The 14,877-nt window shown below is 37.8% G+C and overlaps 1 protein-coding gene across 3 annotated transcripts in view; it reads left to right on the top strand.

The window, feature by feature from the left end:
• Nucleotides 1-14,877, top strand: part of TAOK3 (TAO kinase 3) — a 185,311-nt gene that overhangs the window by 154,962 nt on the left and 15,472 nt on the right. For all 3 annotated transcript variants that reach the window (XM_038575265.1, XM_038575266.1, XM_038575267.1), the window contains 3 exons: nt 5,543-5,779; nt 7,470-7,598; nt 11,830-12,033. In XM_038575265.1, the coding sequence (XP_038431193.1) occupies nt 5,543-5,779; nt 7,470-7,598; nt 11,830-12,033 (570 nt within the window). The remainder of the gene's footprint in view (nt 1-5,542; nt 5,780-7,469; nt 7,599-11,829; nt 12,034-14,877) is intronic.

The raw sequence follows: 14,877 nt of genomic DNA, 5'->3' as shown, positions 1-14,877 counted from the left end.
AAAAAAGAATGTAGAAATTATTTTTAAATTATTAGATAAATAAGTAATGAGTGTATATTTTTTAAATGAGTGTACATTTTAAATAGACTTGCAAACTGACAAAAAAAAACTTATAGTTTCTTAAATATGTTTTATCAGCCTACCTCTTCTACATAAACCTAAAAGAGGCCTAAATCTGTGGGATTTGCCCTTGGCATTTTTTCTACATTGTGCTTTTGAATGGGTCATTGACCAGTGTATGTATGTAGCCCATGGGCTACAGGCTTTTACTGCTCGATGTTTTTACCATTTTGACACCTTAAAACTGAGATTTTTATGTTACTATGGACTACTGCACAATTACATTTGTAACAAAGGAAAAGCAAGGACTATGAACCTTGATATCAGAGTTAACTCCGAGGAAACTTTAGAATTATGTATTTTTTTATTATAATTATTGAAGGCAGCAATTATTGACCATATTTTGAAAAACTAGGAAAAGGAAGGGCATTTTATAGAACTTTCTTTGTTTTATCCTTTCTTTTTCTTCTTCTGTAAGAAAATTCATAATGGACTGATTCATGATCTGGAGAAAGGAGTTGTTTATATAATTCTTCAGAATTACTCATCTGCCTTATTGGGCCTTTGAGATGTCCTGCCTTAAGTTTTTATTGTTGGTAAATGGAAATCCTAATATTTTAATTGGATTAGTGACCCATGAGAGTGTTTTCAGCTGTTGTTACATCTGATATCATTTCTTAAAATTTCATAATGTTCTGGATCATATGGTAGTTCTCATAGTAGATGTTACTATAAAGAGCACAAGTCCATATCTGTCCGACAATTCAGCTTTTGGTCTTATGAAGGAATTCTCACTGGAATGAGTGGTCTTACTATAACAAGTGAATTTATGTTAAAATACATATTGGTCCAGGGAGCAGGAAGCACGTGGAAGGCTGAGTTGGTAGAGCATGCAACTCTTGATCTTAGGGTTGTGAATTCAAGAGCCATGTTGAGTATAGGGCCTACTTAAAAAAAAAAAAAAAAAAAAAAACACACACATTAGGAACAGGGGCATAAAACTCTTAGTTTCTAATCTCTAGTAAAGCATGTAGACAAAAATGATGTTCTTTCCATACAAATACGGATTTTTAAAATTTTTTTTTTACATTCAGTAGGAAATGTAAAGACTCTATAAAAATGGAGTCTTCATTTCAGTTTTAAAAATGCAACCTAAGTTTCAGCTAATCGTGAAATTGGATATCTGAAGAGTTTGATAGACAAGCATAAAAATATTAGAGCCTCTGTAGTAAATGCTGTTTCACCCCTCATGAGCCCCTCTGTTCTATTTCTAAAGGCTTAAAGATGTGTTCTCTTCCTGGATAGTGTACCAAAGGATGCTTGTCAGAATATTTTATAGCTCTTCTTTCCTTTTCCTTGGCTTCTTAATCTCACTAAGATCATTACTGAGAGCATTTTTCATTTATGCTGCCCAGTCAATCTGCCCCAACCCGCATGACCGAACTCTCTCCATAAACATGTTGAATCAGTGAATGAACAAATGAATGAGTGAAGTCTCTTCTAGCCCTGCTAGCACATGAGAATTTGGATTTGCAAGTATACATTTCTAAGTGCTTTGTTCAGTGTTTCTGTATGAGACAGAATTGCCTGTTATCCATCATTACTTTTGCTATGAACTTAAAACATTTTTCCCTAGGTGTTCTAAAGAGTGGAATATGAAATTTCTAATGTCAAACTGTGACCCAGTGTATTCTTTTTAAGAACTTGCTATAAATTTCATTTATTCTAAGAGCCGAGGTAGGCAGTTTTATCATATGCATTATTTTGATTCTTACTCATAATTAATCTTGTAAGTTGGCTTTGATCTCTTAAGAGGGTAACATTATCAGCTGCTATGCTCCTCTTTTATGTTCAGTAAGTTGCTTATTAGCCCTCTAGTGCAGTGTTCTTCACTTGGTAGGCAGATAGTACACTTTGGATGTAGTAGTGTTTTAGGTCCAAATTTTTGCCAAAAATAAATAAGATGAGATGAAATAGCTATAGAAACTTTTTGGGAAAAAAAAAAAAAGAAACTTTTTGGGAAAAGTTCAGTCCCTTATGGCTCTTAACTTTTATATATTACTCCAGGTATGTGAAATGGTTAATAATTCAGAGTCAGAGATTATGCATACTTATTTTATAAGCCATGACCTGGGTACAATTAAGTTTTATTTTTAAACTTGCCCTTTTTCTTGGATCCACTCCTCTGATCTATGTCCGTATCACTAGAAATGCTTGGTGGAGGGAAAAAGAGACATACTACTCAGACCCTGGCAGGACAAGGAAGGAAATCAACATATATCAAACATCTCTTATGTGTCAGACATCTTGCTGGACATAAGTGTTATCCATCAGTGATCTCATTGTAGCAGTGGCTCCTCTTTGAGAACCTTCAAGAAGTTAAGTAATTTGCCCAAGGTCAGTAATACAGTAAGGGACAGAATGGTATTGTGTTCAAGCAACCTACTAGGTGTGGCAAGATGCTACTGCCCACTTTCAACTAATCACATTTTTGAGACTACCATTGTGAATACTACAGTCACTACATTTCTGTAACTTCCTTTCATTTTTAGACTTATTCGGTTTGTAGTTTAGACTTGCCATTCTGTCCAGCTTTGACTTTTTGGGGTGTTGATTCCTTCCATTACTTAATAATAGAAAGTTTCACTCTGCCTTAATGGGGTAAATTTCCTCAGGCAATTCAAGAACCATAGGACCTCAGTTCAAATCCCAGGGTTTATAAAAATTAGAGGTAAATTGCATGTGAAAGTATATTGTAAACCATAAAACATGGTAAAATTTAAAATTATGAGCTATTTTTTAATTCTGTTGACCAAATAGTGTATTTGGAAGACATGCAGTATAAACTTAAAACCTGCAGGTGTACATAACTGTAGATAATAATTTTATATGTTTCTAGTTAGACTTCATACATGAAGCATCTGGCCAGACTTGTATTTAAATTTGTCTACTTTGCTTGAGTATGGGATTGTAAAACTCAGTATCTCCATTTGTGTCCAACAAGGTAATTAACGTTGAAACATAGAAAGTTTCATTGCAACATATTGAAGGTGATATTAGGAGTTTAAGAAGGTGATTATCCAAATTATGGAAAGCATTAGAAGCAAAGTGTTTCTCCTAGAATTCAGTGATAAACAATGATAGCACATTGAGCTTTGTAAATTTGTCTTAGCCACACAGTTGTGTGATCTGGTATGCAGTAGGACCACCCTTTTCACAGGGACTCACCCACCAGTTAGGATAGAAAATGTTCTTGAGGGACGCCTGGGTGGCTCAATGGTTGAGCATCTGTCTTTGGCTCAGGGCATGATCCTGGAGTCCCAGGATCAAGTCCCACATCGGGCTCCCTGTATGGAGCCTGTTTATCCCTCTGTCTATGTCTCTGCCCTCTGTCTGCCTCTCTCTCTCTCTCATAAATAAATAAAATATTTTAAAAAAATGTTCTTGACACAATTCATTTTCACTTTAGATTTAGGTACGTAGTTTAGGGAAATGGCCATCCTGAGAATATTGACCACAAGCTAGTCAGACCTTCTGTTGTCACATTTTAAATGTGTCATGATAGCTTTAAGGTGTACCATATCTCAGTTTGGGGAATTTGATTAAAGAAGGAATACTAACATAAGAAAAAATAAGTTTAGAGATAAAACATATCTCAAATGCATTACCCTAGAATGGACACTTTACTGACATATTTGTATGAAAAACAAGTGAATTTAGTAAGGACTAGATGGTAGTCCCCTATAGTTGAACTTTAGAAAGGTGTAAGCATGAGGAAGGTGTAAGCATGAGGAAGTAAAATATACAAATATATTTCAAATGACTTCTTTCTTTCCTTTTGTCATGAAGTAAGTCCATTAAAAAGAAACATGATATTGTGATGACAAAATAGATTTCCTTTAGAGTGTTAGGTGCCCCTTTGGTGATGCTGTCCTTCTTTTGGTCTTGAAATATCTTCTGCTCTTATTCTTCACACTTTAAAGAGGATTGTCCTTTAGAAAAGAGAAATGAATATGAAACCTAGTGTTAGTTTCAGTTGGAAAGGTTTCAAAGTTCGGCTAATGTTTAATGGTGTACTTTGATAATACTATCCAGTTACAGAACAGCACTCTCTTGATAGTAAGGACTCAGTCTGGTATGCAGGGACACCTTCTAAAAGGAGCAAAGAAACAAACTGTTCTTTGTACAAAATGCACTTTGACCCATAAACTGAAAATAGTAAAGAGAATTAATAGCAGCATGGAAATTTCTAGTAAAACTTGTTTGAGGGTGAGGTTAGGGAGAATTGGCTTATGGTAGATAGTAATGACTAAATTGCTTAGCGATAAACAAAGCTGAAGTTATAATTTTGTAATTTTTTTTCTAAAAAAGGAAAGATGAAAATGAAGTGAGCAGAGAAAATAAAGGGAAAATAAAAAGAGGGGTGATAAACTGAAGGAAGGAGTAGAAAATCAGAAAAGGCGTAATAGAAAGAAACAAGAGATGCCAGAATTCATATTTGCAATCTTGAATTTGTTGGATATTCACCTGAGAATGGGTTAAGGAAAAATTACTAAGAAAAGCCATCTAAAAATCATAGAAATGCTTTCTCTTTAGGAGAGCAAGTAAATGTATTATAATTTGTTGACATCTCTTCTGTGGGGAAGGGGAGGTGGGAGAGGGAGATTTTAAAGAAGAGAATGCTGTTTCTCCTCTCTCCCTCTTCCTCCTTTCACCCCCACAGCCCCCACCTTTCATATTAAGAATCAGAAATAAATCTTGTTCAAACAACTTTAGGAATATAATCAAAATTCCTGTGACTGTTAGAAATATCTTTAAAAACAAGCGGTGTAATATAATGCAGTGGTTCTCAACCAGAGGGATTTTGCCCCCCAAGGGACATTTGCCAATGTCTAAAGACATTTTTGATTGCCTTGACTTGAGAGGTATACTGGTATACTGGCATCTAGTGGGTAGGCCAGGGATGCTGCTAAATATCCTGCAATGCAAGGACAGCCCTTCAAAACAAAGAATTACCTGGTTCATTGTCAATAGTGTTGACATTGAGAAATCCTGGTGTAAGGGAAATAGCATGGCTCTGGAACCAGACAGAAATGGGTCTGAATCTCAGCTCTACCATTTATTAGCTATGTGACCTTGAAGAGAGATGCAATAATATGTCAAAAATATGTAAATTCAATTTGGCTGAATGAATAAGTTAATTGCCTCAAGTCTCAGTTTCTTCATCTATAAAATGGAGGTGGTAACAACTAACCTCATTAATGACTAAAATGAATGAGTGAATGAGTTGGTTTTTAGGATTAGAGATAAAGAATATAAAGAGGACAAAGCATAGTGCCTGATACAGGTGAGCATTCAACAAATAGGTAAATTGATGGTGGCAGTGATAGATAGAATTCTGCCAGAGGGCTCCTCTACTTTCCTTGAAAGTTTGTCTTCCATGAATCTGGTTACCTGAGTTCTGTTCACCACCCCAAATCAGGTTACACGACAGATCCATGAGCATGAGCAGGAGAACGAGTTGCGGGAACAGATGTCAGGTTATAAGCGGATGCGGCGCCAGCACCAGAAGCAGCTGATCGCCCTGGAGAACAAGCTGAAGGCTGAGATGGACGAGCACCGCCTCAAGCTACAGAAGGAGGTGGAGACGCATGCCAACAACTCGTCCATAGAGCTGGAGAAGCTGGCCAAGAAGCAAGTGGCTATCATAGAGAAGGAGGTCAGTGTGCACACACATGCCTTTGTGTTGTAACCAAGCCAGGACTAATCGCTTCTCGGCCTTTTGGCTAAGATCAAGTGAAGCCAGGACTATTTCAGTCAGTGGCATCACATGAGCAAAAGGCAGGATGGGTGTGCTTTTTGGTGATAGAGGAACAATGTTGCCTTGGTGGTGGTAGTTGAGAGGAGTTAGATTTTGTGGGGCTACTTAAAATTGCCATTAAAATAGTTACTGCAGGCGTATATTACATTCTTGTCTATTCAAATATATTCTGAGAGTCAGTTCCTTGAGGGGGTCTGGTGCATATAAAAAGAAACAAGTCGCTTCTATCCTGTGGAAACTTGCACAGTTCAGACCTGTTATCATGCCTGCCACACCCACAGTCCTCTTCAAAAGAATACTGCTCTACAGATTGTCCCTTTCAGTGGTGATAATCCCTGCCTACACTGATTGGACTAGGAATGGGCACCTGACCAGTGGCAACAAGTAATTAATCCTCTATTGCTTGGGTCTTCTAGAAGACATCTCTCTTCCCTATCTATGTTCTAAACAAAGAAGAGGCTAAGGCAGACAGTGAGTCAAAATATTACCTTTATTACTAATAAGTGTTAGATGGGAGAAGTGATTTATGTCTGAAGGGAAATGCACTAATAATACCGTACAAAACTGAACAGACTTGCCTATCTAGGCACTGGCCCTGTGCTAAACCAGTCACCTTCCCTGCTGCCCTGCCTCACCCATAAGACTTACATAGCGTGGGAAAGCAGGGGTGAACATATGCTCCTTGGGGATGAAGTGACTGGAGACAGAGTGCCAGGGGTGTTTTGGTAATTAAGCTTTCTCTCCACGTGGAAGGGAATATCAGAACTGCAGATGAAGCATTCCCCCAACAGCCATCAAGCTGTAAAGCAGCCTGCCATGAAAACCTCTGCCCAAACAGGGATGATATTGATTAAATAAGCCAATCAGATTCTTTCTTGGGGATTTTATTTGGTAAATATGTAGAGAAAATTGTTCATGATGGAAAAATTATTGATAATAGAAGTTAAAGGTGAAAAGATAACATAGAACCATGAAGCATAATTCCCTCCCTGTCTCCGAAGCATCTCATCTTACATATGTGTTGCATCTAATGGTCCCAGAAACTTAGATTGGTCACTTTCAGGAGCCAGTGTTTATTGGGTTATCTTTATTTGGTCTGTGTTCTATCCATTTTGGGATCCCTCGATATGTCCCAGTGTCTGACTATTGTGGATTGCAGCAGGTGCCTAAGAAAACAAAATGTTATTCATCAATTAGAGTGAGTTTCTTGAAATAAAACTGGCCCGTCATGGTTATTTAACCATTTTTATAATTTAATCTGTGGGCTACCAACATTATGAAAAAAATCTTTTATTAGAATCCTTAGTTCACTTTTCATCCCTTGTATATTTTGTATGTTCAATAAAACATGTTTATGGCTTGCTTTCATATTTTTCCCATAATTGGGATTGTATTTTTCAATGGTAAAAATTCCACATTTTTTTAAGATACAAGAGAATCAGAGCAAATATTTATTTTGTTTTTTATTAAGTGTTCAAAAAACACCACATTATTCAGCACTTACGGACTCTTTCATGCATTGGAAGATATAGACAGCTGAATTCTGTGTGAAAAACAAATTATCCTAGATTGTATGTCATTTTATCAGGCAAAGGTAGCTGCAGCAGATGAGAAGAAGTTCCAGCAACAGATCTTGGCCCAGCAGAAGAAAGACTTGACAACTTTCTTGGAAAGTCAGAAGAAGCAGTATAAGATTTGTAAGGAAAAAATAAAAGAGGTAAGAGTACCAATATTTGTTGTCATCAAGTTGCCATTAGAATGGCTAGAGCTTAAGGGGAACCTGGCTGGCTTAGTTGGTGGAGCATGTAATTTTTGATATTGGGTTGTAAGTTTGAGCCCCATGTTGGGTGTAGAGATTACTTTAAAATAAAATCTTAAAAAAAAAGAATGGTTGAAACTTAAAATTGATTAATCTTATGTTGTCATCAATAGTCTAAACCATTTATTCTCAAACTTTATATCACCTGAAGCACTTATTAAAGTGGATTGCCAACTCACTAGAGTTAGTTTTCTGATTTTCTGATTCAGTGGGTCTGGGTGGAATTTGAAATGTGCATTTCTAACAAGTTCCCAAGTGATGCCAATGCTGCTGATCCAGGCATCAGATTTGAAGAACCATTGATTTAACTCTAAACCATTCTTGCCTACTTCCAGTTTATTCTTCAGCCACGTTAGCCAGAGTGATCTTTTCAAACCATAAGTCTTGGGGCATCTGGGTGGCTCAATCAGTGGGCATCCATCCTTGTTTTGGCTCTGGTCATGTCTCAGGGTCCTGGGATTGAGCCCCCGTCAGGCTCTGTGCTAGTCAGGGAGTCTGCTTGAGGATTCTATCTTCCTCTGCTCCTCCCCCTGCTTTCTCTCTCTCTCTGTCTCTTTGTCTCTGTCTCTCTCTCTCACTCACACACACACACAAAATAAAGCTTAAAAAAAAAAAAAAACTCTAAGTCTTATATCTCCTCATGATTTTAACATTTGTTGGCTTCCCATTGCTCTTAGAATAGATCAAAATACTAGAAGTCCCTAAGTAATCTGCTATCAGCCTCCCCTCTAGTCTCACCTCACACCACTGTACCCCCACCTGCTTACCCCACACCTGACTCTTTGCTGCTCCTGCCACAGTGGTAACCTTTTGGTTCTTCAAATGCATCAAGTTTCACTTTTCTCCAAGGCCTTTGGAGAAGAGTGTTTCTTTATACTGTTTCTTCCACTAGGATGCTCTCCCAGCCCCCACCTCTCCCTCTGCTGTTAATTCTTACTCCCTCCTCTTGTGAGATTTAGGATTATTTATTAATACCCTACCTTGGACCACCTGGCTGGCTCAATCTGTAGAACATCTGATTCTTGATCTCAGGGTCATGAGTTCAAGCCCCACATTGAGCATGGAGCCTACTTAAAAAAAAAAAAAAAAAAAAATCATTTCCTAAGGGAAGCCTTTCCTGCTTCCTCAACCAAGACAGGTGCCTCTGGTTTCATAACACTAGTTTTCAAGTATTCCCCCCCCTTCATTTTTTTTAGTTTACAGGTGTTTGTTTTGTTTTGTTTTGTTTTAGTTACTTACCCTACTAGCCAGTAAGTGATAAGAGCAGAGACCATGTCTCTCTCTCTTCCCCCTCCCCCCCGCCCCCGTGACTGTATCCCTGCCTGGTACATGTCTTTATCAGAGGATAAATTATTGAATGGTTCTTAAAACTTGGATTGAAGTCCACCAATAGAAATGAAGAGCCCTCTGATGAACTGCAGTTTGATCTGAAAGCTCAGGTTTCTAAAGTTCTCCCGCCAGTGCTTATAGTGAATGGCCTGCATGCAGTTCCCTAAGCTTTGCTCCTTGTAAGACTTAGCATTTCTTATTTGTAGATTACTGGTGTGTTAAGATTTTTAAAAATTCAATATGGGGCATGGTTTCAGTATGTGAAATCATTTATTTGAGCTCTTATTCTAGGTTAACAAATGGAACTTATCAAGGTTCCTCTCCAATTCTGTTTTACTTAGGAAGTAAAAGCAAGTGGGTTGGGGTGAGCCTCAGGACTAAAGTCCTGCCCAGATGAGCCATGGTGATTGTTGAGACTGACAGAAATTTGTATTTAACCCACACTGCCTAAATGGGAAAATCTCTGACGCTATAAAGGTCTAGAAAACCAGGCTGTAGGGAGAAATAGCCCAACTAAGAAAGTTCACGTTCTATCCATTTTCTCTGAGTTATTGCTTGAGCCTAATTATTATATCATAATAGAAAGATATTGCTGGATCACAGAGATAACATTGATTTTTCTATAAGAAATTTTGAAAAAAAAAAGAAATTTTGAAATATTCTCAATTACACTTACATTCTTATTTCTAACACCATGTGTTTACTCATGCTCTATAGGCCACACTTTGTGACTGAAGCCACCATTTTGAACTTTTCTAGCACTGAGGTATTTGGAGATTGCATGAACTCAACCTGTAGAAGATTCTCCCACAGAACAGCATTCGAGAATCCCCACTTAATCCTCAGACATCTTTGTTACTCAGATTTATGAGTGCAGGAAACCACAGGCCTAAACTTACAAGTCTTTCAACACTCTCATGAGGAAAAACAAGCCTAAACTCAGTTTGAGATAGCCTCCGTAAGCCTTTCTATGCAAAGCTAATACTACTGCTTATGAAGTAAAGTTCAGTTCTGATTATTTAAGGTGCCATGTATATTTAGACATTGATATATTTATTTTTTTTTAATTTTATTTATTTATGATAGTCACAGAGAGAGAGAGAGAGAGAGGCAGAGACACAGGCAGAGGGAGAAGCAGGCTCCATGCACCGGGAGCCCGATGTGGGATTCGCTCCTGGGTCTCCAGGATCGCGCCCTAGGCCAAAGGCAGGCGCCAAACCGCTGCGCCACCTAGGGATCCCGACATTGATATATTTAAAGGTATTGCCCTGGGGGTAGCAAAACAAACTCCATTATTTCCACTGTTTGATAGACAATGGGGATGTGAGCAATATGGATGATGGGTGGTCCAGAAATAATTTATTCTTGATTTTGGAGTGACTTTACATGGTCACATTTGAACTTGGGTGTGCAATGTAGTGGTTAATGCCAAACATAGTAGTGAAGTCAACATCAAGAGATGAGTCACCAAGCCTTCCTGTTGTGATTCCAGCTTACTCCATACTCAAAACAGCTTTCTCCCTTGTTGATTCTGATATTTCACTTAAGACTTCACTGGAATAGGAAAGTTGAAAGTTGATTTACCAGGGCTTCTTGACTAAGTGCAAAAATAATCTAAATAGTATGTAATATCTGCATCACAAAACATTAAGTAAAATAAGTATTAACAAGATTAGTATTAATTAGTATTAATAAGATTTTCACTGAGTAGTTAACCAAATATTATACATCAAGCTTGTCAGTATGAACAAAAAAGAGTGCACTGTGCTTTCTCTAAAAATGCTCTTCTTTCTCCGTAAAGTTAACATCATCTTAAGTGTTCTGATTCTCTGCTTTCTTTTCTTTATCCATATAGTCTGGAAAAATTGTGAATTTTGTCTTTTTGGAAATATAGGTAGTTCATTTACTCTCTAATAGCAAATAAAGAATGTTTTTTCCTGAAATTAAAACTAATGACATTTACTGAGTTACCTCTTATTTGTGAAATCTGTCCACTTTTCCCGGTCTTGTCTCCTCCACTCTGTTCTTCACAAGGCAGCAAGAGTCTTCTTTTTGAGATGCATCTCATTCTGTCATTCCAACATGTATAAAATCCTTGTCTCCTATGCTACAGATCAGTGTCTTTAATTTGGCCAGTAAGACTTCTGATGGTCCTACTTCATTTCATGTCACACTGCACCCACCACCCTGGCCTGCTCTCTGTTTCTTGATTGTACCATGTTTCAGTTAACATACCTTCTACCCAGAGTATTCTCCCCTCCTCCTTTTCAGTGGTTAGCTCCTACAGGTTTTTCAAATTTCAACTTAGTTTTACCAAAACCAAGTATGTTCTTTTAAGCATCCTTGTAAAATGAAGTACTTCACCTTCACAGCAGCTATCACAGTCATTTTCAGTTCATTTCCTCTGTTCTTTAATTTTTGCTTCTAGACTGTGAAGCCCCATGATAGTGGTAATCATGTTCTTTTGTTCATCACTGTATCCTTGTGCCTTGCACAGTGCCTGTCACATGTTAAGAACTCAGTAAGTGTATATTGATTGAATGAGTGAACCAATTATTTCAGAGAAAGAAGCCAGAGACATGGGAACTAATAAGCCTTCCTCTCACTTAATACTCAGTTAATCAATAAACAAAAGTTGGGGGGGGGGGTGGATATGCAGTGCCAAGTCTTTCTGTCTTTACATTCTCAGTTGCTCTCCAAATAATTTAATCTGCCACTGCAATGAACTATTAGTTCCTTTTACTTGATGAGACCAGCATGCTGATTTTGTTTGTTTTTGTTTTTGTTTTGTTTTGTGAAGGAGATGAATGAGGACCATAGCACACCCAAGAAAGAAAAGCAAGAGCGGATATCCAAGCATAAAGAGAACTTGCAGCACACACAGGCTGAAGAGGAAGCCCACCTTCTCACCCAGCAGAGACTGTACTACGACAAAAACTGTCGTTTCTTTAAGCGGAAAATAATGATCAAGCGGCATGAGGTGGAGCAGCAGAACATTCGGGAGGTATTTATTATATTCATTACTATCATTACTGACTTCTGAGACAAGAAGTTTTGTGAAGATCATGACTGTTGTGTCCATTCTTACATCCTGAACCTTTACAGTCTTTAGTATAGTGCCTGACACAAAGTAGGTGTACAAAAGTAGTCAGGGAACAAATTCACTACTGAGACGAAAGAGAAAGCCCATTTACAGAGTAAGGAATCAACATTTTCCAAATAAACGTAATAGGGTTTTATTGAGCACCCATTATAAGCCATATTATGCGGTGGAGAATCAAAAGGTATAAAGAATTTCTGCTTTCAGCCTGCTTGTCAAACACTGGGGTTTTGCTCCACATGAAATGCTAAGTAATAGAATGATGCTCCACAATTAAGCCATCTAGTCATCCAGTGCCCCTTAGTGCTAGGCACTGTGCCGGAGATGCCAGGGCTCAGGAGGAGCTATACTTCCTGCCTTCAAGTAACCCTAAATCTAAAAGGAGAAACAGACATGTAACAGATTAGTTACAATGTAACACATCAGATACAATAGACATATAAATAAAATGTCCTGGGCATGGGGTCCTGAGAAAATTTGGAGGACTCAGGGACTGATGAGAAATTGAGCTTTCCACAAAGTGGAATGTCAGAACAAGGGTAATTAGAACCAGAAGGCAGAGAACCTTTTTTGTTAAGACACGTTATTTCAATTTTAGCCTGAAGGCAGTTGCATGGCCATTTGAGATTTTTAAGCAGGAGGTCAAAGAGAGTTTTCTTTGAAAGAAGTAGTGAATCAGTGTGAGAGTAGGCTACAGCAGCAAGAAGCAAAGTACAATGAGATCAGCTAGGACATTCTTTCTCTAGCTTGACCTGGAAGAGACAATGGGGAGAGATTAGATCTGAAGCAGAACTGACAGTAATTCCAACCAAATGGCATCAGAATTTCAGAAGAGAGAGGAGTCAAAAATGACTTCAAAGTTTCTAATTTGGGAAACTGGATGAATAAGACATTATTCACTGAGATGAGGAGCACAGAATGTGATTCAGTTGTAGATACAAAGTTCCATAGGAAAACATCTTGACCTGGAGTAATCAGAGAAACCCTCATAAATGAACTAAGTAAGACATTGGTAAAAATATGAAAGTTTGCAAAAACAAACAAACAAACAAACAAAAAACGTGTTAGCCCACATAAGAGAAACAAGCACTGAAGGCATATATAATGGGAATGTGCATTGGTACAGTGTAATAAGCTCTTTGGAGAGCAGTATTCAACTGGGAAGGAGAAGGAATGGAATAAACTAAAATTTGTCAAACATGTGTGATGAGTCAGGCTCAGGTCCTTTATCTGTATTGTCTCATCTCACTGAAAGAGGGAGAAACTGCTGACCATTTATTTTTGAGCCAGGCAATGAGTGATATGGCTAAAATTTTACTTCTTTTTTTTTTTTTTTTAAAGATTTCATTCATTTATTTGACAGAGAGAGCACAAGTAGGCAGAGCGGCAGGCAGCAGGAGAGGGAGGAGCAGTCTCCTCACTGAGCAGAGAGCCCAATGCAGAGCTCAATCCCAGGACCCTGGGATCATGACCCAAGCTGAAGGCAGACATTTAACTTACTGAGCCACCAAGACACCCTTAAAATCTTACTTTAAAGAGAACAGCCCGGTTTGGGTGGGTGATGGACAGATTGATTCAAGCATACATTCTCAGTAGAGGTGATACTGTCCCTAAGGGAGTGAAAATGGGTTCTTGCAGGGGAAGGGTCGTAGATACTACAAGACTCAGGCCCTCTCAAGTGCCACAGTACATAAACAGATAATACAGTGTATCGGTGGTATTCACATTTCATAGATGGAATTGATCAGGGGAGGAGAAAGTCTAGAAAGGCTCTTTATGATTAAAAAAAGAAAAAGAATGATAATGGGGGGAAAAAGGTTGAGAAACATTGAGTTAGGGGTTAGAAATAAGAAGCAAAGTACTCAGGTGGTAAGAAATAGGGTATAGACAAAGATGGTCATGGCAGCTAAAAAAGAGAGGCAAATTGGAAGCATATCTTGAATATAAAACAAACAGGACTTGGCATACCATAGAATATGAAAGAAAAGACAAAGGTAGAATCAAAGTTATTTCTGTTGTTCAGGACTTGGTTACATGTAAATTTGGGCAGAAACCAAGAAGCTTAGAGAGAGGTGTTGATAAGAAACTGATTGATTCTGTATTAGACATGCTGTCATTTGTTAGAAGGCAAAAAAATCCTAATGAAAAAAGTCCAAAAGCCATTTGAAAATAAGATATTTGGGATTCTTTTCATCTGGCTATTATTATTGTTCTGATAGCACATATATGGAAGAAGTCTAAGGCCAAAGAAACAATTAGTGCCAATAAAAACTGCAGAAGACAGTTATTCCCCAAAAGTGATAGAAACTATATTTGTGACTTCATTAGTGTCAGGTTCTAACCAACTGACAAAGTTCTAGCCCTCTTACAAGAGTAGTTTTCTTACAAGAGTATTTTTCTTAAGAGTCTAAGTTTTTATTTATGAGAACATAAAAAAAAAAAGAAAAACATAATTGAGTAGTGAAAGTTGATAATCCCATTCCACTCAGTCTCTGACCTGACTACCATTAACTTGGTATCTAGATTTCCAAATTTCCTTTTCTTTATATATATGTATACATACATTCAGCTTATATATAACTTTAACTTTGCAAAAGTAAGATTACATTAGTATCAGTGGGTTTTTTTGGCTTGCAAGCCATAGGAACAAACACTGGCTGCCCAAGACTGGAAAGGAATTTATTGAAAGGATATGAGTTAGATGACAGAGCTGAAGAACCAAGCCAGAGAAGATGATGACCTAAGCTG

The sequence above is a fragment of the Canis lupus genome, chromosome 26, assembly GCF_011100685.1.
Source record: "Canis lupus familiaris isolate Mischka breed German Shepherd chromosome 26, alternate assembly UU_Cfam_GSD_1.0, whole genome shotgun sequence".
Classification (NCBI taxonomy): Eukaryota; Metazoa; Chordata; class Mammalia; order Carnivora; family Canidae; genus Canis; species Canis lupus.
This window is presented reverse-complemented; position numbering and strand designations above follow the sequence as displayed.